At 37.9% G+C, this 27721-nt stretch overlaps 1 protein-coding gene across 1 annotated transcript; it reads left to right on the top strand.

Moving 5' to 3' along the window:
• The first annotated feature begins 35 nt into the window (after nt 1–35).
• Trdmt1 (tRNA aspartic acid methyltransferase 1) lies at nt 36–27510 on the top strand. Its single transcript, XM_028870516.2, is given in 12 exon segments — nt 36–208; nt 9671–9780; nt 13384–13460; nt 15573–15644; nt 16132–16197; nt 16655–16724; nt 17691–17774; nt 19035–19378; nt 22095–22152; nt 22410–22515; nt 22518–22538; nt 27206–27510. Coding segments are annotated over 12 exon segments (1173 nt in total). The 5' UTR covers nt 36–144; the 3' UTR covers nt 27307–27510.
• Nucleotides 27511–27721: the final 211 nt, after the last annotated feature.

The raw sequence follows: 27721 nt of genomic DNA, 5'->3' as shown, positions 1-27721 counted from the left end.
TGAGTCTTACAGCCTGAGCAACAGGAGGTTGGGGAACTGAAAAGCAACGGAACCAGAAGCGAAGGGAGCGGTGCGGACGGGGGGGTAAGAGAGGCGGAGGACCGGTAGGCCTACTTTCCAGGCCGCGGTCGCGGTTGCCAAGGGATGGAACCTCTGCGTGTCTTGGAGCTGTACAGTGGCATTGGTGGCATGCACCACGCGCTGCGAGGTGAGAGCGGACAGAAAACTTCTCGTGGATTCCCTCGGGGCCGCAGGATCCAGCTCTCGCGCCGCCGAGGGGCGGAGCGGCGGGGCGGGTCCTGGTGGCCGCCGACCTCGGTTGCCCTGGAAACCACCTCAGCGCCGCCCGGGTCCGCCCCTCAAGGCAGTGGCTCCCCTACTCTGGCCCCAAGCTTTGTAGCCTGAGCAGGCTGGGTGCCCCAACGTGCTGTTTGTGAGGGAGGATTCTTGGGCCTGTGAAGTCAAATGAATTTAATGTGGTTGAGACAAAGTTAAGGGAAGAGGGAGCCCTTTGCCCCGTGCCAAGGCCCAAATTCTGGGCTGGCTGTCACTGAGCCTGGAGGAAGTCACGAAGAAGGCAGGGGGTGGGGTGGGGGTGGGGGTGAGCAAGGCGATAACTACAATTCAAGATAGAACTTTACACGTATTAGGATATAGGGGAAGCGAAAAGGGGAGGGAGTATGGTTAAGTCTGTGGAAAGAAACGTGCCTTCTTCAGGCCTACACAGATGCCAGGGAACTGGGATCAGATTTTGCAACTTTGGCCTTACATTTTTGAACCTGTTACTTGGTTTTAATTGTGTGAAATAGAACTTCCAGAAAGGGACCTCAAGAATTAAAGACAGAGTAAGGTGCCTGACGCGTTGTAGCTCGTTAGAAATTAGATTGCTGTCACTTTCGTTTGGAGGCTGTTTAATTTCTTTGGTATCTACTCACTTTTCGTGACAGTGACTCAAAAATACTTATTTTGTCAACTCCATTGCCATGTACTGTGTGCTAGGCACTTGTGATATGTAGTGAAACACATTGGATATGTGTGTGTGTCTATTCTGAAGTTGCTAAGGCAAATACAAAACCAATTTCTCTGCTTTCCTTTTTAGTACCTTGAGTAACAGGAGGCTAGGAAGCATACAGTATCTAGTGGATTGAACTTGTACATTTTTTTCAGCAAATATTTTTTGAATCTCTACTAGGTTAAGAATATTGCATACTACTTACTTTTTTAGTCTTTACATTCATTTATCATATTAAAATTAAGCAAATTAGGGAAACGTGCACTATCTGCTTTATTAATTTTGCACAGCATATAGTGTTACCGTTTTCCCCATATCTTAAAATTTTTTAATTAACACAATTTAAAAAACCACTTAATACCTTGTTATAAGCTGTACATAACAACCACTTACGTTTTGAACTTGTAGATTTCTCCTAATTCTTTTCCTCAGACACATTGTGCTTCAAATAAATCCTTGAATGTAAATCTTGATTTTTTTTCTTGAAATGTGCTTATGAATGTTGGATTAATTCATCCAACAATGAAAGCTAGAACCGCAGTCGTTTCTTATCTGGACTGTAAGCTCTTTTCTCTGCCTACCCAGCTACCCTCTTGTCTAGGCTCAGTGAGCTCAGTGGGCCTTCTGTGTTCCTTCACTCTTCTAAGTTCCTTCTTAGTTGTAGCCTTTGCTTTTGTTACCACTTGGGGTATTGCATACCCAGACTTCCCTATGATAGCTTTTTTTTTTTCTCACCCATCTCATGTTAGTACTAAGTAAATGCTTTTTTTCTGCCCCCCGCCCCCCCCCCCAGTTAACTGTTTTCACTGTGGTATTTCCTCACTGCTAAAATAAGATAAAAACCATGGTAACTTTGTAACATTTTGTATTATAGAGTTTGAAATGCTAAGTTAATATTGATGAAAGGCACATACATCTAAAAAGAATTAACCATTGAGCAAACAGGACTCAAAGTGACAAATTGAAACGGGATTTTCAGAAGTTACATACATACATACATACATACATACATACATACATACATATAATTGTTTATACACGGTATGTATGTATCTGGATGTGGGTGCTAGAAGAGACCATTAAATGTTGTTAGATTTCCTGATGCTGGAGTTACAGGTGGTTGTAAGTCACCCAACATAGGTGCTAGGAATTGAACTGGGGTTTTCTGGAAGAGAAGTAAGTGCTCTTAACCACTGAGCCATCTCTCAAACCCGTATAATTGTATTTTATGGCAGTTTTGATAGTTAACTAGAGATGGAATACTGTCTTGTCCTCTCCTATAGTTTTCATTGACTTTTATCTGAATATGTCAAACATAGTAAAATTATCGATGTGTGCTTTGAGAAGTATCTTTTGTTGTTTATTATCAGTATTTTCCTCTTATTTCTCAGGCTCATAACAAAAAGACCATTGAATCTTTTATTTAAATATCAGAAAAGTTAATTTGTACTAATTGTAAAAATAGTACATTTTCTGGGGTCATGGTGGGGCATGCCTGTTATCCCAACCTTCAGAATATGAGCCAGGGAGATGAGGAGCTTAAGGCTGGTGTGAGCTACATAGTGAAATCATATCTCTAAAATCAGTTTAGACATAATCAATCAATCAAACAAACAAACAAACAAATAAACAGAGCAAGAAGTAGTTCATCCTTACTGTTTGTAAAAAATTGAATAGTACAAGGAAGCAAAGATTCTATCTCCTGAAAATTTCATCATGAAGATAGCCTCGGATAACATTTTCTGTTTTCCCTGTTGTTATATGTACAAACCACCCACAGAGACATCAACATGTGGTTCATGACTCAACAGGATATTCTGTAATTAGCTGTGGCAGTGAACAGGATGATTTTTTTTACTTTGTATCAATAGCATGGATTATCTTTTAAATATAACCATTCCCATACATGCATGTAGTTCACATGTATATCTTTTTACATTTGTCCACATTTTTCTTTAGTACAAATTTTCAGATAACTATGTCTAATAACTAGAAAAATTTGTAACTGTAGGACTGAAAATATTACATATTCCTTAAAAAATATTGGAGATACCATTACAAATAGCCCTCTCAGTATTTACTGTATTTAGTGTCCACATACAGAAACAGGTTATGGAGTTGCTCTGTGATGAAGTTCTTGCTTCCATACTTGAAGGATCCTTCCTTCTTAACTCAGTTTAGGATACCTGGGAAATGTTCATTGAAATATGTATTTTTGTTTTCAAATGTGTAGCTAGTTGATTAATCAGGTTGTTGTGTTGATAGTGCCCTGCCTTTGCAGGCGACGTTTAAAACATATTTCCTCATAGGAGCAAAGATGTGTCAGTGTGCATTCACTTCAGTGGCTAGTAGAAGTGTTTTCTGCAAATGACAAAACTCACCCAAACTAGTTGGCATAAACGTTTTAAATACAGATTCATTTAAAGGCAGACTCTAAATTTGGGGTAGAACTTGAAGTAGTGACCCAAATCATGTCACCAGGAATTAATTTCTTTATACATCTCAGTTTTACTCCACATGGATTGGGTGCATGCACAGCCATCCTGGATTTTGATGTGACAGCTGGGGATTCAAATTCAAGTCCTCATGGTTTCAGAGCAAGTACTCTTACTCAGTGCACCATCTCATGAGCTCCCCAGCCCCGGACCGTGAAGTTAACAATATAGTTGTTAGAAAAACAAATGGACAGCAATTGTAAAGGAATTTCCCTCTTGCTTTAGTTTTCTGCTTCTGTGAATTTGGCATCGAGGTCTGGGTCAAAGAATGGCAGGTCATGAAAGATGATCTGAGGATCCACCCTCTTTTCCTAAACACTCATTGAGTACTGGGGACAGAAAGTTTCATTAGAAGTTTTTCGGTAAACTATCTTCCTGCAAATTAGACAAAACAAGTAATACATATTGTGGGGCGGGCTGGGGGAGGATTGCCTCACCCTCCCCATTCTCTCCTGTCAGCCTATGGGTTGATAGCAAGGCCAGGAAAGTTTTGCTTTTCTCTGTGCTCTTCTGAGATCATATTGTAGTCAGTTTTTACTTAATATTTATAGTGGAGGTCAAAGCCTTCTGGTTACTGTTGTGAAAACTTTCTGCTTATGCTACTCTAAAATCTCTTAAAAATACTTCTGAAATTTGTCTCTGAATAGTTACAACTTAAATTTTCTCATCAGCCTAATTTCCTTGTAACACAAATCTTAAAAGTTCTAATTAATAAAAATGAACCCGGAGCCAGGTATTGGTGTGAACGCTGAAAGATCAGAGAAACAGAACAAGCCACAGCTAACCTCACCTTGCCAATTCCTCAGCTGATCTCGTTTCCTCAAACTGGAAGCCTCTGTGTCTTCATCTGAATGGTTCTCAGCTGAACGGCTGCTAAAAGCCTAAAAGTTTAACCAGGCTCTAGTTCCTAGTCCTCATGCCTTAAATACCTTTCTGCTTCCTACCATCACTTCCTGGGATTAAAGGCGTGTGTCACCATGCCTGGCTCAGTTTCTGAGGTGGCCTTGAAATCACAGATATACACGTGGATCTCTGCCACCAGAATGCTAGGATTAAAGGTGTGTGTGCCACCATTTTCTGGCCTCTGTGCCTATCTAGTGGCTGTTCTGTTCTCTGACCCCAGATAAGTTTATTAGGGTGCACAATATATTGGGAAACATATCACCTCATTTCCTAGCTTTAATAATGATAAAAACTAAACCATCATCATCACCACTATTTTGTCTGTAACTTTTTTAGATAAGTGCTAAGTGATGAGTGGGGTTTTTAATAATTACCAAGTATCTCCTGTTGCTAGAGATTTTATTGACTCTATTTCATTTATTTTTAATAGGAGCCCTTTATGGGAACTGTTTTAAATATCCATTTCATTAATGAGGAAATTGAAGTTTAGAGAGGATGAGTACATTTATTTCCCAACACTGTGTAGCTCATGGGAATTTCACCATGCATTTCTCTTCCACTGTTTCCCCACTGTACAGTGCTGACGCTTGCCAGGACATCTCTTGATGAGCCTGGTGATTATAAGCTCAGTGTGCATGCCAGCAGCCAAATGCAGCTGTTTACATTTCAATTAAGATGAAATTAGAGAAAAATTTAGTTCTTTAGTTGTACTGGTCTCAAGCTAAATGCTTAATACCCACCCATACATGTATCATACCAGACTTTGCAAATATGGAATGTCCCTGTTGTCATCCACTGTAGAGTCCCATTGGATGGAGGAGCTGTTTTAGAGTACCTCTTAATTTTAGCTACCTGTATTTAGAAACAGAAATTGTAGGGACAGTGCCTGCCCTGGGAAGTTAACTCCTTGACCCTAAGGGTTATCTGTCTAAGGACTAAGGGTCCCGTCGGTGCCACGCCTCACGCACTCTGTGGCCTTGACAGAAGTGGCTCTTGAGTGACCTTTCTCTGTTGGTCTTCCGAGGAGAAGATAGGAGCGGGTGGGTGTGGATGGGGCCTGTAGTGGCTGGCTCCCTCCTCTCAGGAACACAGCTTTGGTCAGCTTTCCCAAACACTTCCTGGAAAAGAACTTTTGTGCCTCAGTTCCTTTCTCAAGTTCCCCTCAAAATCCACCCCTGCTTTACTGAACTGTGTTGTGTTTTCTGATGTGATCTCTTTACTGTTTGTGTCTGTAAGCTCCCTCACGTGTTCTTTTTTATAAGCATCTTTCTCTCTCCCATGTCACTTCTCCAGATCTTCTCTGCCTTTCCACATTTTGTTGAAAAATAATATTTCAGTTCTAAGATGCAGTGTCCATGGAATAATTGGCTCTCAGTCCACACATCGAAGCATATTCCTGTGTGGCCTTCTGTACCAGGTGGGGTGTTAACAGCAGTACTCTAAGGAGTGCCTTGACCCAGAGTAAACATGGCTGTTGATTAGCTAAACTTGTAAGGCTTTCAGAGGAAATTAGGTGGATCTATGTGTGTATGTGTGTTGGGGGGGGGGGCTTAGTTTTCATTTTATGTGTAGAAATAATTTCTTAGCAGTGTCTAGACATGCCAACAGCTTTTAAGAAAAGCCAGGAAATATATTTGCTAATAGCAATAAAAACATTTTAAAGTGATTTTATGTGTGTGTGTATGTATGTATGTATGTATGTATGTATGTATGTATGTATTTTGGGAGGCATGTGCCACATGTTCATTTGTGTGGGGCATCCATTCTCTCCACTGTGTGGTTCCTGGGATCAAGTACATGTTGTCAGGCTCAGCTGGCAAAGATGCCTTTACGTGTCTCAATGGCCCCAGTTGACAATTTTTTTGGTTTTTCGAGACAGGGTTTCTCTGTGTAGCTTTGAGCCTTTCCTGGAACTCACTTGGTAGTCCAGGCTGGCCTTGAACTCACAGAGATCCACCTGGCTCTGCCTCCCGAGTGCTGGGATTAAAGGCGTGCGCCACCACCGCCCGGCTCAAATTTTTTAAATTAGAAGTCTTTATAGTTCCACTTCTACCTAGCATTTTTATTCCCAATGAAGCTGCCTCTGAATGAAGACTAGACCTTGGGTATACTCATCTGCTTCACCATTTCACAACTAGAGGTCAGTGTTAACATACCTACCTGATTAAATGTCTCAGGTGTAAGGTTGAGGACACTTAAATATGTGTCCAACATTTTATGAGGGCCAGATCAGAAAGTAGATGATAAAGAAAGACAAAAGTTCTTAAGAACTATTCATTTCAGTGTGAACTGCTTAATTCTACATTTGAATTTAAAAAACCATTGATATTTCTCCATGAAGTAACTATGCATGAGTTTGTCTATTAGGCCAGGTAGAGAATGAACTTGCACCTTTTACTACTGGCTAAGTTCTTCCCTACAGCTTTTCCAGAAGCCTTGATCAGAAAAAGAAGGAAAACTATTGCTCTTCAAAGGTAACTTCAGTCCTCAGAAATGGAAACATGATGTCCTCGCCATCTTCGTATAGATCCCGTCTCACAATGTTCACAATAGAGTGCATTGTGTTTCTCTGTCAGAATGTCTCACTTTTCTAAGAAACTGTGCTTCCTATTAATAAACGTGAAATCCAGCATATTAACTGAAATGTCATGGATAAATCCATGCACAGCCTGGGATCGAACTCCCTCCACTTTCAAAGCCCTGCTGGGTTCCTCTCCCACCTCTAGTCCCTGTGAAAATTACTCTTGGGTCTCAGGTGAGAGAGCTCACATGGGCACAATTCTAGAGCATTCTTTCCACTTGGACATTTTCAACTTGTCATTTTCAAAATGTCTCTGCTGTTCAAAGGCTTTTGGAATCTGTGGATTTAAAATTTATTAGAGACTATTAAGATGGCTTTCTTTGGATTCTAGTTTAAGACATTGCCAGAAACTGATCGGCTTGCTTTTTCCATTGTTACATATAAGTTTAATTTCTCATTAGAAGCATACCTAAACACTTGTTTTAAATACCTAAACGTACCTAACAATTTTTAAAAAAATCAAGTTGAAGTTAACATCAGTAATGTCTTAGTACAGGATGAGCATCCTAATCTAAACAGCAAACTGTGAAATGCTCCAAAATGAAAGACTTTTTAAAAATCAACTTGATGCCATGAATGGAAAATTCCACTCGATCTCATATAATTTGTTGGAGTAAAAAAATGCCCAGAAAACAAACATTTTATACAAAATTAGGGCCAGTGAGATGACCTCCAGGCCATATGTACAAGGTATATAGGAAATAAGTCTTGTGTTTATACTTGGGTCGTATGTTGAGCTATCTTGCTATGTATATGCAGATATTCCAAAATCTGAAACATGCCTGGGGTTTAGATACTCTGTGTGTGTGTGTGTGTGTGTGTGTGTGTGTGTGTGTGTGTGTGTGTGTGTTTCCTAATACAAATAACTTTTTTGATAGTGCGGTAGGTACCAATTTTATAACAGTTTAAAATCTGTGCATCAGTCCACAAGAACAGTGCATTTACTTATTGACTTTAAAACTACATTCTTTTCTGAGAATTCCTTTCCAGTTCATCAGGCTTTGGATCTCCACATGAGACACTCATTTGGCAGTTGTTTTCTGTCAGGTTTTATGTCCTCCGGCATATAATACAAGAACATAAAATTACTTATTGACTATGGTATGGATTCAGCACATGATTAGATTTTCAGTCAACCTGAAAAAAGATGAAAGTCATGTTAACCACCTCCAGGCCATCCTGCCTGCTTCTGTGGGGAACTGCAAGCAGGCTGCACCATGGAGATTGTAATTTATCTTATTTAGCAAAGCTGAATTCTGAGTTCTCATAGTGATTAGTGACTTGAATTAGTAAGTTTTGTGATTTTTTAAAAATTAATCTTTATATACCTTTTGGCTTAGAAACCTTTTTGTTTTAGGTTTTAAAGTCTTTCCTGCTTTTAAACAAAGATATAATGTATAAACTCATATATCTTAAATCAAGAAACTAGTTATTAAATTTAAATTCGGCTAGAGGCAGCCACCTGTGGTATTAAGAAGTCTAGGGCCCATGTGCAAGGCACAGAGGACCATCCTTTTCCACAGAAAGGAAGTACCTGGGGGAATAGCTGAGTGATTTGGGCCTACCAGACAGACTATTTACTTGGGACATTGAAGTCCCTCTGTTCCTTTGAGCCTGTCTTTGCTAGGATTCTGTGTCAGGGTGCAGTGACTTTCTGAGCATGCGTCTTTCTCTGCCTTTTGTCCTGTGATCTGTGCAGGTGCTTAGATCCTGATTTTCCTTGTCTTTAAATGTCTGGACCAGGAAAGCTGATTGTTAATCAACAAAGGGCTACTAAAGAGAGCTGTTTGGGTCTGCTGGTGATCTCGTTGTGTTAACCAATGATTTTCTCAGGTTTCAGGTTCTTTTATGTTTAAAATTCCCCATGTTTCCTCCTGATTTTGAACAGGATCTATACATAATTGATTCTGTACTTGGTTGGAGGTAACAGAGTGGTAACCATGAGGTATAGCAACAGCCACACTTAGAGAGTTCACACTTTTATTACAACCAAAAATATGTTCAGATTCTTTGTATTGGAAGCTGTGTTGAAAATGTGTTTCCTCAACAGCAAGGTGTACCTTAATATGAGCATCTCTTCCTCCGTTGACTCTTATATGCTGTCGAAATTTAAGTTTTAGCCTTTGAACCTTTTACATTTGGACACCAATAAATTTACCTCACTTAAAAATTAAACTCTAAGCAGGCTGATTGTGTGTTAGTTATATCTCAGTGAAGCTGTTATTACAAAATAAGCTTATATTAAAAGCAGTTTCAGTGGTATTGTGAATCAGCTTTTTCTTAATACAGGAAGGTGAGAATACATGGTCATTTATTTATAAAAAGTTCTGAATAATAGGGCTTCTAGAGTATGTTATAGGTGTTCCTGTTTTTTTTTAATTTAACTTGGAAAACTGTGTTTGGCATAAACGTGAAAGGAAAGGTTTAATGAGAAAGGAAAGACATCTCCTAAGACAACATAAGAAAGTTGAAATCTTCTCAGCACTCAGCAGGCTGCGGGAAGTAGTGCTGGAAGACCACTTCCTGCCCGTTCCTCCTGCTTGCTTCTTTATCAGGGTCTGAGATCAAGCTGGGTAGCTGAGGAGCAAGTCAGTGCACCGCTGAATTCTGCTCTTTCAGCTTTTCTTTATGGTGGGCTGATGCTGACGACCTCTGAAGATATTCCATTTGTCCTTACAGAAAGTGGTATCCCTGCGCACGTGGTGGCTGCTGTTGATGTGAATACTGTTGCTAATGAAGTGTACAAGCAGAATTTTCCTCACACACACTTACTGGCAAAGACAATTGAAGTGAGTATATATTATTATTTTAACACATATAATAACAGTGAAAATGCATATTTCTAACAATTCTAAAAACTGGTTTCTGGCAGTTTAATTGGAAAATAAATCATACAAATCAAAGTTTAAAAGAGGAATTAATGTTTGAAATTCTATCAAAAGAGGGAGTTTTATTTTTATTAAGAAAATTTTTTATTCATTTTACACACCAAAGATCCCCGTCTCCCCTTCTCCCAGCCCTCCAGCCTCCCTGTCCTAACCCACCCCCTCATTCTCTCCTATAAGAAGATAAAGCCTCCCATGGGGAGGTACATTTAGTAGAGGCAGGTCCAAGCCCCTCCCTGCCTCAAGGCTGTGTGAGGTGTCCCATCATAGGGAGTAAGTTATTTAAAAACCACTTAAAGAGTGAGGTCAGTATCTTGCTTTCTGAAAGAAAAGATTGACAAGAACATGCTTAACTTCAGATGCTTGGTTGTGAGGTGATAGTAAACTTTAATGGTTCACATCCAGGTAATAGTTACTTATATAATACTTATAGCACGTAGTAACAAGGAAGGGGTTCCTTGGCTATAACTTTTTGAATACTCATTAGCAAACTTGTCAGAGTTAATTTTTTTTCACCTATCATGGACTCTGTTTTAAAAAGAATATGAACAGTAGATGGCCAACACAAAGTGAACTCAATGGTAGTTTGGGAGATTTTGTTTTATAATGCTTTGGTTGGGACTTTTTTTTTTTTCCTTTTTTTTTAGCTTGCTTGTCTTTTGCTTATCTATTGTGGTTCCCCATTTTGCAGTATAAACACATTCAGAATAAGAATACCCAAAATATGTAATTCTGAATTGATTTAACAGACAGACTTAGGTATATTTAGGTTCCATAATTTCTGTAAGATGGCAAATGCCATAACTGATTATTTTGTTAATTTTATTACAAAAGCAAATTTAATATAAATATTTTAAAGTAGATGTAACCAAATATAACCCAAATCAACAAAGTCTCAGTATAGTACCCACTCCCGGCTTCACTTTCAACAATTCAATATCCTGTCTGTTCTACTCTTTAAGAGAAATGATGAGAAATTATGTGTATTTGGACCTATTGAGAACCCCAGATATGTACCAATAGAAGTTTGAGGGATTCAAACTTTAATTATATTTCCTTGCTAGCTTTAATAGATAATGATAAACCATAATATATGCACAGTCTATAAAATTATTGGAAACAAGAAAAGGGGCTGTGGGAAACACTTCTAGCTCATTTAAAGGAGAGTCAGTTCATTCATGTTTCTAAGGGAAAAAAGACTATTTTTTATTTTATAGTATAATCAAGAAATAAGAATTATATATATATATATATATATATATATATATATATATATATGGTATGTGATTTTTATGTATTCACATATGTATGCTACGAAGTGGTTCAGTCAAGCAAATTGGCATATTCTTCCCCCTATGTTCTTACTTTGTGTGAGACTGCTGGGCAGGTACAAAGTACCTCACCATGCTGTACAGTGGATCGCCCAAACTCACTCTGGTGGCTCACCTGAAGCTCGGTGCTCTTCAGCCACTATCTCTCAACCAGTTTACTCTTTGCCTCTGTGAGTTTGTTGTTTTCAGTTAACATATGCAGGTGAGGTCATAAAGTGTCAGCCAGAATCTAACTTAAGAAAAAACACTGATTTACCTTGGGTCCCCATGGATCAGCATGAAGGTGGAGGCTATCTCCCTGCTTCTGGTGTGAGGCCTGGGTGAGGAGGAGGCCAAGAAGTGGAGAGTGCTTGGTTCTCAGAGAGAGAGAGAGAGAGAGAGAGAGACAGACAGACAGACAGAGAGAGACAGAGAGAGACAGAGACAGAGAGAGACAGAGAGAGACAGAGAGAGAGAGTATTCTTTCGGTCTCCTCCTCCTCTTTCTAGTAGGCAGTAGCAGGTGACTTATGATAGGCAGTTTTCAAATGAAGAAATGAATTCATTTAGAATGAATGAACACTCTGAGACTAGGAAGATAACCGTGCTAAGAGCATGATTGTCCAGGGCAGTAAGACCTTGACAGCAACTCCCTTCAGAGACTGGGATACAGTTTTGGCTGTGTACCAGGTCTGTCTTGAGGAAGGCAGCTTTCTCCAGAAATCCTGCCAGAAAAGTCTTTGTTAGCATCTGTGGTCGGGCTGAGATAGTACACAAAGGTTCGTAACCAGTGGCAGACTCCTTAGTCAAAAAGCTGTAGATAAAACAGGGTACTCAGTTAAGTTAGCTAGCTAGCAAGTGAGAAATTACTAGTGGCTAGTGTACAAGTGTCACGAGCAGACACTTCATTGAGCTTGTTCATTGTTTGTACAACAATGCCTGCCATGGAAATGGTACTCAGAAATAGTAGTGAATTGATTCATAAAAATTGCTTAATGAACGAACATACTGTACTTATAAAGTGACCAGAGAAATAACAGGAAAATGCTGATAAAGGATGAAAGGAGGCTCAGAGCTGACATGAGATAAATGATTAAATGGTAATTGGTTTGTAAAATACCTTCACAGGGCAGGGCAGGATAAGAAATAGCCAGCCAAGGTTTTCATTGTTTATCAGTCCTATGCTACAAGATAGGAAAACCATTGTCTTATGAGTACAGACTCCATAGTTACAAATAAAACATGAGCAAGCTAATCAGAAACACATCTGAAGCATGCTCACAGTGTGTCTCAAGTGGGCTTTCTCTCAGAAATGCACCAATGTCTAAAGTAAGGATTCTGTGGATATGATTTAATGAGATCCTCATTGAAAAGAAGACGACTATATCTGAAAGCAATCATCAAATTCAGTGTCTTTTCTGAACGTTTTAATATCTTGTAACAAATTAGAAAAAATGAGTACTTCTCAAGATTGATATGTTATTTCCTGGCCTTATGCATATCAGTAACTTTTAATCCAGTGGAGAAAGCTGACATGTTCCCAGGTTAACTCACTCTTCATGGAATTCAGAGCATAAAATTTCCTGCTTTATCAAAATACTTAAGCTTTTTAGAGATTTGTTATAATAATTAGGGAGCTTGTGATACTGGGCTATTCTTCTTACATTTCTGGTCAGGAATGCTTAATGAGACTTGGCAAATCCCTGACATGTGTTTCTCATTGTTTATCTTCTGTGTACACATATATGCATTTTTGTATGCATATATAAATGGAACCAATTAGGGATCATTTGAATTCATCTTGTCCTACTACTATTATTGTGCTAAACTGACATGGTACTAAACTGACTCTTCTGGCTGTTCAGTACATCACACTTGCAAAACAGAGAAGTATATTGATAGCTGCTTAAAGATTCCCCAAACCTTTGCCATATATGGTTAATTACAAAATAAAGTTCTACTTGGTCAAGTCCAAAAACAGCAGTGTTACACCTGAGACCTCCTAGAGGAACAAGTGTTGTGGAGGGAGGAACCACTGTTTTTCCTGACAAGATTGCTTTGGGAAGTTGGTGTAACTGAAGCGGCTCTGTAAAGCACTGTGTTAGGTAGACCTATGATTTCTGATGTCCTTAGTTCTAATTGTTTAGTATTTTTCTTCATTCTATGCATTTTTTCTATTCCCAATGTCCATGCCTTAGGGTATTTCAGTGGAAGAGTTTGACAAGCTGTCTTTCAATATGATTTTAATGAGCCCTCCATGTCAGCCATTCACAAGGTATGTATAATAAATACTTTCTATTAAGGAATAGTAGGTGGGGGCTGAGGATATAGCGCAGTGGCAAATACTTGCCTAGCATGCATGAGGCCCTGGGTTCAAATCACAACACACACATACACATCTCACTACAAATAAGAAAATAAAGAAAAATAAGTAAACAAAGAAAGAAAAAAGGAAAGAAAGAAAGGGAGGGAGGGAGGGAGGGAGGGAGGGAAGGAGGGAGGGAGGGAGGGAGGGAGGAAGGAAGGAAGGAAGGAAGGAAGGAAGGAAGGAAGGAAGGAAGGAAGGAAGAGGGAAAGAGGAAAGGAGGAAGGGAAGAACGAAGAACTTGGTAGACTACAGCTGCACTCTCCTAGCTTTTAAATACTTTGTAAATGTATCCCTTCATTCACTCATCTGTATAATTGAGCATCAAACATAGGCATGGACAATTATTGTCAGAAGAGAAAAGTAATTTGATCAATAGATATGCAATACTATGTTATAAGTATATTAAGGTACATTTATTTTTGTTTCAAATTACCTTAATTGCTTTAAACTGTTGAGCATTTGATCATTTAGAGTCAGTTCTGATTAGTGAAACTGAATTTCCTTAGGAACTGTTTCATTTGTAAATTACTTATGTAAAAAATTGAAACCTAGCATTGCATATATTTGCAAATTGTGTATCAAAATTAACATTGTAATTCAGATTTTTTCATAGCCACATTAGAATTTCTCATTCAGATTTATGTAGTAATTGTCAACAATGTGTCTCAAGGAATTGTGTCTTAAACCAAATTCATTTTCTCTGTTTAACAAAATAAATTATTTTAAGTAGCCATATTAATGGAGTCTTATTGTTACTATTATTTTGTAGGTGAGAAACTGAGGCATAGAAAAGTTAACTTTTTCATAACTATACAGTTAGACAAAGATCAGAACCATTATTAATCATTTATAAATTTTTATTATATGACTGGCTGAAGTGTTAGGTAATAAATATTTTGATTTAGATGAATATTCTTTTTTTTTTGTTTTTGTTTTGTTTTTCAAGACAGGGTTTCTCTGTGTAGCTTTGCACCTTTCCTGGGACTCACTTGGTAGCCCAGGCTGGCCTGGAACTCACGGAGATCTGCCTGGCTCTGCCTCCTGAGTGCTGGGATAAAAGGCGTGCGCCACCACCGCCCAGCTAGATAAATATTCTTGTGTTGCATTTTAGCATCATTGAACTTGATGAAGCTTATCTCCCTGGGGTTATTGTGCCCATGTGCCATACAGTGTGTTTGATGCTGTAGTTGCTGATCTGTGGAGTTATAATTGAAAGGAATGACTCATAAATTAGTGTTATATAAATGTGACATTTGGTACTGTAAGATCCCTGGTAGTACCATGAGAACACTGACGACAAGATGGCATGTGTCAGAGAAGACAGAGAATGTGGCATATGAAAATGGCTGTAAGCATGTGGAGAGTGTGGCCCAGTGTGCTCAGAGCAGAATTCAGCCTGAGTACATGTACTGCTGCAGTGGGCCCGGGATCTAACCTCTCACCATCTTCACTGTATTTTAGCCTGTTTCTAGCTGCTGATGCCGGCACTGACTCTAGTTGTTATCTGAACTCTGGGTGGGAAGGGACAAAATATTAAAACTGAAGATTTCTGAGGAATCTCTTTAAGTCCAGTTTAATCCCCAGCCTTTAAACCTCAGACCCACTGATAGATTGACGGAGATGTCACATAGCTTAGGGCCATGAAGCCGCTAATCACCGAAGTGGAAACCCTGACCCTCTGCTCCTGTTCTTCAGAACCCATGCAACTGTTTGCTAGCCTGGTGCTGCCCGATTCCGTGTGCTGACCCTAGTTTGTCCAAATCCGGAGGTCAAGGGTCTGTTTACACCGGACAAGATTATCTCAGGATTCCTTATTGTCTAGTCTGTTGAAATGGCGGTTATCACCAGTGGCATCTGCTCTGGATTACTACCCACCCACCAGCGTATTTTCTTTCTTTTCTGTTTTGTTTCTTATGGTGAAGATCAACTTACTTAAATTTTTTTAGTTGACCGAGTCATTTTGGTATCATTATACAAAATTTTTGATAACTTTTTTTTGTGTTTTCTTTGCTTTTTTAGAATTGGCCTACAGGGGGATATGACTGATCCAAGGACAAATAGCTTCTTATATATTCTAGATATTCTCCCAAGGTAAAAATTTAGATTTTTGTAAACTTTTCTTAAATTTAAAACTATGGGCATGGAAGGATGTAATGTTTGCCATTTTGTAGAGATTAACAGTTGCCACATGCACCCTTCTCTTGTCAGAACTAATAAAATGACAGCAAATGTCACTCCATAGTGAGTGACAGAACTTTTAGTAACCAGCTCATTCCTATTAGACACGTAGATATTGCCATGCTAGTGAACGCTGCCATCGTGGCTGAGTGGCAGCCCTTTGAGTTGTGCTGTGCAGAAGGCCTGTGAAAGCCAGATTTTGAGATGTGCTTTGGTGGACATTAACTCCTCAGTGTGAACTTTTCCAAGTCTACCATGTCTTGGGGAAAATGAATAAAATAGGGTTTAAAATTCTTTAAAAAAAATCCAGAGAGTTACTTAAACCTCCACTTCTCACACGTTAGGATTTTCTTTTGACTTCTTTGTACTAGTTGCATTTCTGTTTGGTTTTGGTTTTTAGATTACAAAAATTACCCAAGTATATTCTTCTAGAAAATGTTAAAGGTTTTGAAGTATCATCTACAAGGTAAAAAAAAATATATTTGTCTTGCATATGTCTTAGAACTGGGGGAGGAAAGTGAGGGGAAACTGGTCAGGGTATAATATATGAGAGAAGATTAAAAAATAAAATATTTGCTAAATTGAAAAAATAAATAAAATGTCATTTCTCAAGTATTAACCTAGGAGCCTTGTCTCTGAGTGGCTTGAGTAGAGTTGGGTTTTTCCTGATGATGAAGTATTGTGTGTGCTGTTGTATAAGAATGCCATGTCTATCCTCGGGGGAGGCTTTGCCCTGGAGGAGGTGGGAATGGGGGGTGGGCTGGGAGGATGGGGAGGGGGCGAGAGGGGGGAGAACAAGGGAATCCATGGCTGATATGTAGAACTGAATTGTATTGTAAAATAAAAAAAAGAAAAAAAAAAAAGAATGCCATGTCTAAGCAAGGGCTGGGAGTGTTTCTCTCTGACTCCTTTTCTCTTTCCAGAGGGCTGCTGATACAAACGATAGAAGCTTGTGGCTTTCAGCATCAAGAATTTCTGTTATCTCCTTCCTCTGTAGGTACCACAATTACAGACCCTTACGTAATTGATCATTTCAGGGCTTTCCCCACTGGGTATTTAATGTAATAACCAAATAGATCTATTTTTAATATTTCGTACAAGGGTTAAATTGGCTCAGACATGGCTCTTACTTTTTGAAGTACATGGTGCATGCTTGTTGATTTACTTGTACATAAAATAAGTTCATTAACTCTCATGGGTTTTTCTTTTAGGAAAATAAACGAGTGTAGGTTTTGAAAATGAGTTCTACATGTTTAAATTAGGTTTTCGCATGCTATAATGCTCAAAGTAATCTAAGATTGAAAGCGAAGTGGGCATATTATTTATAATTCCTTTTTGTTACATGACGTTAGATTGTAAAAATTGTTTTCATTTCATGCAAGAAATCAAAGCACTTGTTATTTGAAAGATTGATTTTGTAAATGTTGCTGTATTTGTTGTTTTTCTTTTTAGTTTCTTATCATCATTAGCTATATTATATAGTTGTTTGTCCACAAATGAAAAGAAAATCTATTTTAAAAATTTACTAAGTAAATTGTCAGAACTGGCAGCATAACTGATCTCGTTAGCTTTATTTCAGATCATTGCCTCTTCTAGAGTATGGTAAATCCTCCTCTTCAAAAGGAAAAGTAATAATAGCAAGAATATCTATATGTGAAGTTAATGCTTTTACTGCTATTATATTATCAATAGTAAATACAAGATGTCTCTATTTCTTACTTGTGAATTATGACCCATGGATACATGATTTGTCAGGGATAACCATCATTCAATGAAAAGTACAGAGCAGCGATGTAATTGGCTTAGATTCTTCTGTAAAGAAGACTTCCAGAAATCAGTAGCAACATTTGCACTGGCAGAAACCGGGTGCACATCTGTCTGAGTCTTTGTGTAGGTGCTGAAGTTGCTCCAGATCTCCCCCATTCCATGTGGTAACTAATTTCTCTGCTCTACTTGCAGCTTGGTGTTCCAAACTCAAGGCTACGGTATTTTCTCATTGCAAAGCGGCAGTCAGAGCCTTTCCCTTTTCAGGCCCCTGGTCAGGTAGTATTGCTGCTGCTATTACTGTTTACTTGTGAATGGATCTCAGTCTGCTAATTTCTTCTCAGTAACTGCTTCAGGCTTCTGTGTATAGAGTTTATAATATAGGTCATCTTCATGTCCATTCCAGGTCTCTGCTTCTCCTGATGTTTACTTTTATCTCTGTTCTCTCTTTAGTTTACTTTTCACTAAACTAATTAAAGCTAAAACTCATAAAGGCTTCATAAGTTTAAAAATTATCATTAGTATTGTTATTCCTTGTCTCCCCATAACTTCAAGGACCACTGACTTTTACATTTGTCATTCTCTCTTCCCAGTTAAAGCCATTGATTACTTCTGATGAAATGTAATATGCTGTCTTGAAAATGGCCTGTTTAAACATATTTATTATACTTTCCCTGATGCCAATGCTATTTGTCTTAATTGGTTTAAAATGTAGTAATGATTAGTATAAGTTAATCATTAGCTTATACAAATTCTCAGCTGCTAAGTTGGGACTCTTGATGAATAATTTTATGTTTTCATGAGAAATGAGGAAAGGTAACAGTTTCAGTGGCTGAAAGAGCTTTGCTCGGCATAGTCATCTCCAGTACAGCTCACAGCCTGTCACTCTGCTAGTGAAGACCAGTTATCATTTTGACTCTCTGTGACAAGTGCTCTTTCTCTATTGGACAGTTCCAGAAACAATGTAAAAACTGTATTAGGGAAGACTTAATCACTAAAAATTCCTTGAGTAGTTTTCTCATTTGTAAAATAGAAGTTTATACAAGATTATGAGTTTCCAAATCAAATTATCCCCACTGCCCACCCCTCCATGGGAGGCCCCCTGGGACATAAGTATTCTCAGTGAAAACACTGTGAGTTTTGTTTTCTGTTTGAGTATGTTACAGCATTCTCTTTTTAATGAAAGAGTTTGGTAATCTTTAGTTCTATGCACATTTTCCAATGCCAACATTGCTTTTTAAACTTACTTCTAGTTGTGCTGCTGTATTTATATTTGGTGAGCTTTTGCGCTAATAAGTACACCAAACAGGAATTCTGTGAAATAAGTCCTCTGCAGCTTAGTTTCTGTATGGCTGTATGATTAATAACTTCTGACAATAACTCATGGACATAAAATCAAGCCACAATGTCTTTTTTTTTTTAATGTCAACCTTATTTATAAAGGCTAAAAAGGTTTCTACATGTTCTGTTGACATTATTGATTTATCTCATATTTTAAGTAAAACTTTTGTCAGTTTATATTTTTTTATTTAATGCCAGATACTGATGGAGTTTCCTAAAATTGCAACTGTGCAGCCACAAAACCATGCAGTAGTTGCAGAAGATAAGTTAAGAGTACAGAGAACTGAACCAAATATCTGCTTGGATAGCAGCAGCACACAGTGTTCTGGCAAAGATACCATTCTTTTTAAGCTTGAAACTGCAGAAGAAATTGACAGGAAACTCCAGCAGGACAGTGACCTCTCTGTGCAGATGCTGAAAGATTTTCTTGAAGATGATGACACAAATCAGTACTTTTTACCCCCCAAGTTGTTGCTGCGATATGCTCTTTTATTGGATATCGTTAAGCCCACTTCCAGAAGGTCCATGTGCTTTACCAAAGGGTAAGTTTGAAAGCAGTTTCCTCCGTGTTATATCTGAAATCATGGGTCGTAGCTCGCCTTTTAGTTTTCCTCAGAACAAGAAGTGTTTGATGATAAAATGTTTCTCTTAGCCTGACTTCTTTCCTAATTGCCAGTAGAGCATGAGTGAACATTCCTTGTGCAGAACATTCTGTGCACCACCCACCAAGTGTTCATAGAAGACAAGGTCATTTGTGAATGGCCTTTGTATAGCTTAAATACTTGTGTTAACATGATTCCTGTAGTTTGTGAATTGGTCTTTTTGTCATCTTTTTTTCTGTGAGACACATCAAACCTCGAGAGTGATTTCTATCAGTGTATCAAAAGGAATTATATTTTAGTTTAAAGAAATAAAATTGAATTATCCAGTTACAGTTTAAACTAAAACTTAATAGGTCTTTAAATGTATTCGCATGTTCCAAAATTCAAAAGTTTCTAAGATTATGAAACTCCCTACTATATCTGTCTCTTGGCTGGCTAGTGTCTTTGTTACCAGCCTGTGGTATCAATGTACTGCATGGCCTTCCAAAGGTGTTGTTGCTAATATTGCTTCTCGGGATGAACATAAAAGAACTTTTTCTCACCATGGCAAGAATGCCCCTATTCCTAATGTCCCAGCCACAAACCGTGGCATGATTCCACCAAAGTTTACTCTTGAGAACCAATGAGTTTATTGTATTTCCTTCCATAGCACAGATAAGGGGTTACTTGAAAGTGATGTGGGTACTCCTGACCCCCAGCAGGCTGCCCCTGGAAAGTCTTTACCCAGTAGGGATGATGGCTTGCCTGTATCTGCACAGATGGAGGATCCTTTATCTAGTCTTCCCTGACCTATGTGCTCCAGTCCTCCCTGAAGCCATAATAGCGAAGGCAGAGTTGCACAGAACAGGTGGTAGGGAGCAGCTGGATACTCGGGTGAAGTCTCTAACCCTCCCCACCCCTCCATGAGAGACAAAAACAGTCAACAGGCCCAGCTGGGGTAATCTTTCCTAAGAGAACATAGATGAATTTCCAAAATGGTGGCTGCTGGCTTGGAGGGTAGTCACTCATAATCTTCTTTGGATATTGTTGCCATGGTAATATAAAAATCTTTTTTATGTTCATGGTAAAAGAGGATTGTAATTTGTTTTATTGGTTGCCTATGGTTGAACATTTTAGTGTTTTGCTTTGGGTTTTTTCTTGACTTATGACAATTTTTAAAAAGCTTAGAGTGATGGGGAAAATTGGACCTTTCAGGAAAAAAAGTTAAAGACCCTATCTATTTTGTGCATGCCCCTCAACTTCATTCACTGGGTAGGCAGTTGTGTGATGTGACAGTTCAAACCATCTTTTTGTCTGCTGGTTTTAGTCTCTCCTGCAGCCACGTAGACTCAGCCTGATTTTATGATCTGCCTCTGTGCTTGCAGGAGAAAGAACTTATTACTGTAAAAGACTCCACTCAGCTGTTATCTATTACCAAGTGCAATAGGTTCTGCTTAGGACTCTCATAAAATAGTACTTATCAATTTTGTAATAAAAAGCAACCTTGATATTCTCATGTAATAAAGATGACATAAAGGAAACCTTACTGTGGCAGTCTCTTCTGCTAAAGATGGCACACACACATGTTTAACTGTGTAGCGCATATGAAGAGGCAGAGTGAAACAGTATTTTTCCCTGATGTACTTTCCTAGTTTATAGTTTAAGTTGTCCTTATTGTGAAAAGAGAGTGTTTATGTGGTGGAAAGCCAGCTTGGCATTAACAGAAAAATAATACTACCTTTCTTTTCTGAAATATTTTATTCTTCTTGTACAATTTTTAAACTAATTAATTCTTAAATGAAAATGATAATAAAAGAATACTGAGTTAATGAAAGTTAAACTCAGGTTTAGTTTCAGTGAAGCACGTCTATGTGGTATTAGGGGGCTGAAGATTTTGGATGCTGAAAAGAAATTTTAATTCAGGCAATTATAAAAATAATAGCAGTATGTTTTCATCTATACATTTGGTTTAATGTGGCATGGACTTTTATAATATAGTGTGTACTTTCTAATGAGGAACATTGCAAATATGACAGTTAATAAAAAAAAATGCTAATACATCATTCAGTGGTGTTTCTACAACTCAACTGCCATGTGTAGTTTCTGAGAAGTTTCGATAGAATTATGTCTTTTGTCTTATTTTAAATTACAAAGCATACTTATATATGACTACTCAAGATGTTTCAGAAGAATATAAATGTATGTTATCCAAGAAATACTTTATCACTTAAAAATATTTTTTAGAGAGATCTTGGGGGATTCTCAGGTCAGTACAGTGTTCTTAATCAGAACAAGGGTGAGAATTAGAACCCCAGAATTCATGTCAAATATAGTTAGGCATGGTGGCATGCACCTGCGACCTCAGCTCTGGAGAAGTGAGAACAGGAGATCATTGGGCCTTGCTGGCTGGCCAGCTTAACCTGTTTGGTGTGTTTGATACCAGTGAGAGAGCCTGTCTCCAAAAAACATTGGACTATGCTTGAGGCATGACACCCAGGGTTGTCCTCAGACCTTCACACACATGCACATACATGCACACCTACGTACACATAAACAGCACACAGACTCACACATGAGTACATATGCGCGTGCACGCGTGCACACACACATACACACACACAGATGTTTGGCATTAAAATACGTTGGGTATTGTGTATTATTCATGTGAATTTTTCAGGTACGGAAGCTACATTGAAGGGACAGGCTCAGTGTTACAGACTGCAGACGATGTGCAGGTACCATGTGTGTTTTTAAACTCAAACTTTCCATTCAATAATGTTAAATATTTAATTTAAGAATATTAAAATAATTTTAAATGGCCATTATTGAGCCAATTACACAGTTGTTGCACAGGGACTCTTTGCTTATACATTCTGCTGCCATGTGGCACAGCAAATCGCTCGTCCACTGTTCTTCAGCAGCTTCACAACTGCAAATGTTAAGTCGGGTCACTCGGTATTGTTTAATTTCTCTTGGATCTTTTTTTTAATAGATTGAGAATATCTTCAAATCTCTTAATGATTTGCCACCAGAAGAAAAGATAGCTAAGTTGTCACTGCTTAAACTGCGATATTTCACACCCAGAGAAATTGCAAACCTCCAGGATTTCCTCCAGAATTCGGTATGTGGGATCCATGTAGACCACAGCTTTCCTTTATTTGAGTTCTCAGAATTTTGTTAGGAACTCACATGTGATTTTATGAATGAATCCATGCATGACAGGTGAGTTTAGGAATCCCCCCTGCTTTCTGCTGTGACAGCTTTGGCGTTTTCCTGACTGGTTTGCACGGCAGTCATGTCTCAGGCAGTTCCCTTCTGACCCTTTTTTCCCTTACATCTGGTAGTGAGTCAGTCCAATCAGGCAGAGGGTAAAATAGTTATTACTAATTCCCTCAGGCAGTGGATAGAATCCCCTTTCTATTTACATCTTTGTTTCCAGAGGTCCGAACTTGAAAAGTCCATACTAGATTGTGTGTGGAGGGGGAAAAATCCCTTCAGTTGACTCATTTTGTTGTTATTTGTATTAACTCAGGGCCTCAACTATGCTACACCAAGCTACATTCCCCTGCCTTTCCCTTTGTAATTATTTTTATAATGAGACAGGCTCTTTTTAAGTTGACCAGGTAGTCATGAGGCTACTTTTTAGCCCAGGTTCTCCTTGAACTCATGATCCTCCTCCTCCTCAGCCCCCTCGGTAGCTAGGATTACAGGCTATACAGCAGACTCTGCTAGGCTCGACTGGCATTTTCACAGTAAGTAGGTAAAGGGTAGTTGAGTTAACCAGTTGTTGGATCCGGTTTGTATTTGTGGTTGTTTTTTCACTTGGGCAAAACTACATTATCAGTTATTTGCCTTTGTTCTCTGCTATAAGGAATGTAAGGGGCACTCAAGATCCTTAGGGGATCTACAGCAGGGGAATTTACAAACAAAAGCAAAGATAGAGGGAAGCCAAAGTCCTAACTCCACCATAGTGCAGGAAATCCAGGGATTAGTGCCATGAAGCTTGGACACTGCCCTATGTGCTTGCAGTGACTCTAAGCATTCCCCCCCCCCACACACCTTCCAATGCCACCAGTGTTCAGCTCTAAGAGATCCATGTTTTCTTACACCAGGGCTCAGGTGCTCTCCATACCTGACTAAATGGGCAGAGGCACAAACAGACCCACCCAGCATGCCTCCAAGGCCAAGGAGGAGGAACTCTGCCTCTGAGAACTGTGCTTGAGGATTTGAATATAGAAGGGAGATTTATTATATCCAGTAGAGTTGTGATATTGATACATGTTTGTGAGAAGAATAATGGGCCAAAGAGATTGAGTTTCAGATTCTGGATAATAAACTTACAGATGGGGTCTTGGAACACAGTCCTCTCATACTGACAACAAGTTGGCCGTCCCACTTAACTGCTCTCAGTATTTGCTTCTGTGAACATAATCACAGCAGCCGGGCTTATTTTTTACTCCCTGTCCTTTGAAAGTTTATCACTGTTGCAATTTGCATTTATAAATGTAGGTGTTGCTTTATGTGTGTGTTTGTGTGTATAACAATAACAATTGAAAAAGAGACCATAATTTTGAGAGGGAGCAGGAGTGAGGGCATAGGAAAGAGATGTGGGAGTTAAGAGAAGTCGAAATGCTCTAATTTTAGTCTACTTTTTTTAATTTAAGAAAAAGATTACTATTTTTCCCTTTTTTCCTCTTTTGGTCATCTCATTCAATCCTCAGTGTTTTAGCGATTGTCACTAAAGAAAGGAAGACTTTCCTTGGTTTATGTCACAAAGGGAGAGAGCTTGTAGGAGCTGAGGGTTGGACTCAGTTCCAGTTTCCAGTCTGCTTTCCTAGTTACTATTCTCTTCGTATTTTAAACAAGCAGATGTAGTCTGCATACTACTTAAAAGTATTGATTGTCTAATCAAAATGAGTTCCTAAGTCTTAGTACACTGATTATTTTACCTCTAGAGTTGTGGTCACCATGGTAATTTTGAAACTTGATAAGGGATTTGGAGGGCCAGAGTCAGACCAAGCTATAGTATTTGTTGCTCTACCTTATATTAACTTTTCTCTTTCAGTTTACTTGTTTATAAAATGTAGATATAACACCCACTTTATGAGGTTTTATGACAGTTGACTGAGTTAGTATATTTAAATGCCTATATAAGATCCTAGAAAAATTATGTTGGTTTTAATTTTTAAATTATAGAGAAATAACTTTTAAATATTACATTATTTATTTATTTGTGTGTGCACACGTATGTGTGTGTGTGTGTGCACATATGTGCAAGTGCCATGATGTATGTGTAGATCAAAAGATAGTATGCAGGAGTTGGTTCTCTGTCTTTATCATATAGGTCTCATGAACTCATGTCTTTAGGCAATGGCACTGAGCCAGCTTGGTAGACCCTAGAGATGGGTACTGTTTATTTTATAAATTTCATGAATAGTTTTTCTGTTTTGAAATTTGAGGTGAGTAAAATAGATTTTCTTGAGGTTCTTCAAATATATTTGTATACAAAATTTATATGAAGAGTCTCTTAATTTTTAATTCCATTTAATTTGTAACATTTTTAGGTTAAAATATAATCACATCATTTTCCTTCCCTATCATCCCTCCAACCACTCCCATGTGCCCCCTCCTCGTTCTTTCTCAAATTCATAGCTTCATTTTTTGTTATTGTTACATATTTTAAATTGCTAATTCTCTTTTAAAATATATGATATGCTTGTGTTGACAGTCTTGCCCAGATGTTACCGTAGAACATGACACAACTGTCCTTCATGTGTGCTTCCAACGTAGGCTGTGGGTACAAAACTGGACATTGTCTGAGCCATTTGTCCCCTGGCAGTGATAGATTCATATCGATCTTTCGGTTCATTTTGTCCTGGTGTCTTGTGACTGACAACTTGCATGTCTGTGATTAGTTGGCTTTAGGAGAGAGACACTGACCTTTACTGGGAGAAAGCTGCTGTCTTGACCTTGTACATTCTATGTGGTTTTGTTTTTGAAGACTATCGTTACTTTAATATATCAAGGTTTTTTTTTTTTAAGTCATCTTTAACTTAAAAACTATTTAATTTTTCCATCATGTAGTTTAGACTTTAATACCTATATAAAATAAAATTTTGTTTCTAAACTCACCTTTTCCTTTAGTGTAGTCTTAATAATGCAAAAGATCATTCCCTAGGATAGTGTAAAAGGTTATTTATAAACACATTTGTATCTCTGGTGTTTGGAACTAAATAGTCTTTGAGATTAGTAATATGGATGCCTGCGACTCACTGTCTGTAGCATGTAAACTTGACAGTCATTCTTAATTGAGGATGACAGGATTATTATAGTATTTACTGTTATCTTATTACAGTTACTATGGAGTCTAATATTGGTGACGCTATTTTATGTAATGGTCCTTCATTACAAATATATGAAATTGTACTATCTTTAATGTTCTTAATTATTTCCTTTGTCTTATTGTCTAATTTTCTTCATTTGTTATGTCAAATTGTACTGTATGTGACTAAATCAGATAAGAGAAAATCAGATTATAGAAGCAAACTATGAAATCCAGCTATATATAGGATATATAAGGACCTCCTCAACTCAACAATAAAAAGAAAATCCAACATAAAAATGTGAAAATGGTTTGAATATACATTTTTTCAAGGAGATAGGAAAATAGCCAATAAACACATGAAATGGATGTTAAGCATCATTAGTTATTAGAGAAATGTACGTGAAACCACTGTGAAATAGTCCTTCATATTCACCAGAGTAAAATGAAGCAGTGCTAATGTCTCTGCAAACATTAAACTCATACCTGACTCAGCACTTTTACCTCTAGATACACAGCCAAGAAAAGATTCCCATAACATGTATATATTATGACATATAATATCCCAACGGAGAAACAACTCGCATGTTTACCAGTGAATGAATGAATAAACAAAATATGTCTCTTCCATTAAAAATATTATTAAGTAATAAAAAGTAGGTACTAAATTTTGCTATAATGTGAATGAATTATTCTAACTGTAAAGAGACAGACATAGAACACATCTCTTGATTCCATGTATATGAAATCAGAATAGCCAGATGTGTAGTAGCATCAAACAGCAGTGGTTGAGGGTAGACAAAGACAGGGAGCAGGAGTGACTGGTTGCTGATGGGTACAAGGGTATTTTTATTTTGAAGCAATGGAAATGAAGATGTTTGAGAACTCTATCCTAAAATGCATGAAGCATATATTTTAAAAGGTAAATTTTATGGTATATGAAGTAGAGCTCCATAAAAGTGTTGTTTAAAAAAAAAACTACCTAGAAAAATAGTAGCAACCATTTGTCCAAGTGTAATAACCCATGTTTCTGTGAACTTGTAAGTATGTGTTTGCATTAACCATACTCTGATACTATATTATTGTGTTATACAGCACCTGACTGTATAACCTTATAGCATGATGTTATACAGTATTTGGGCCTCCAAATTCTCATTTATGTGTAAAATTCCATGGTCATATTAGCCATCTACCATCTTTTGTGTTTAGCTATGGGTATACTTTCTTGGTATTGTGTCCTTAGGCAATTTCATGTGTGAGCATCCTAAAGTATGCTTACACAAACGCAACTTCAGCATCACAAGGTGATACATTGTATAGTCCATCATCATGCATAACGCCTTCATTGACCATGACACTGCATGACAAGACATGAATGTGTTTATGAAATGAATTAAAGGTATCTTTTACTTCTGGAAACTAGGATTGCAAGGGACTGTATTATAAATGCCACCTCTGTTTTCTAGGATTTCCTGAGAAGATAACAGTGAAGCAGCGTTACCGTCTCCTTGGCAACAGCCTCAATGTGCATGTAGTAGCAAAACTCATCAGAATCCTGTGTGAATAATTGGAAGGACTTCTGAGAGGTGTCAAGTATTCCTCCAATTCTAGGCAGTTATTCTAAAATTCTATTTGAACTAATTCATATCAAATTTAAATGATTTTAATAGCATTTTAGTGGATAATTAGGAACTTATTCAATGCATGTCAAATTGTTTTTTTAAATTTACATTACTGTATCCAATAAACTTCACTTTGTTGTTTTGTTTTATGGGCAAATATTTTTATAAAGCCTTTAAATGTGTATATTAAATATCTTTCACATTATGCTATAAACAAATTAAGAATGTTTAAATTTTTGTATCTTTTTTAATTTTTAATATTCTTTAATACTTTATGAAGTATGACATGGATAATATAATGATCCTTAGAAAATCATTTTTGTATGTTAATTTTAAAATTGTTTTATGTAATGGAGAAAC

This window comes from Peromyscus leucopus, chromosome 5 (genome assembly GCF_004664715.2).
Source record: "Peromyscus leucopus breed LL Stock chromosome 5, UCI_PerLeu_2.1, whole genome shotgun sequence".
NCBI lineage: Eukaryota > Metazoa > Chordata > Mammalia > Rodentia > Cricetidae > Peromyscus > Peromyscus leucopus.
Note: the sequence above shows the minus strand (reverse complement) of the source record. Positions and strands in the feature narration are given on the sequence as shown.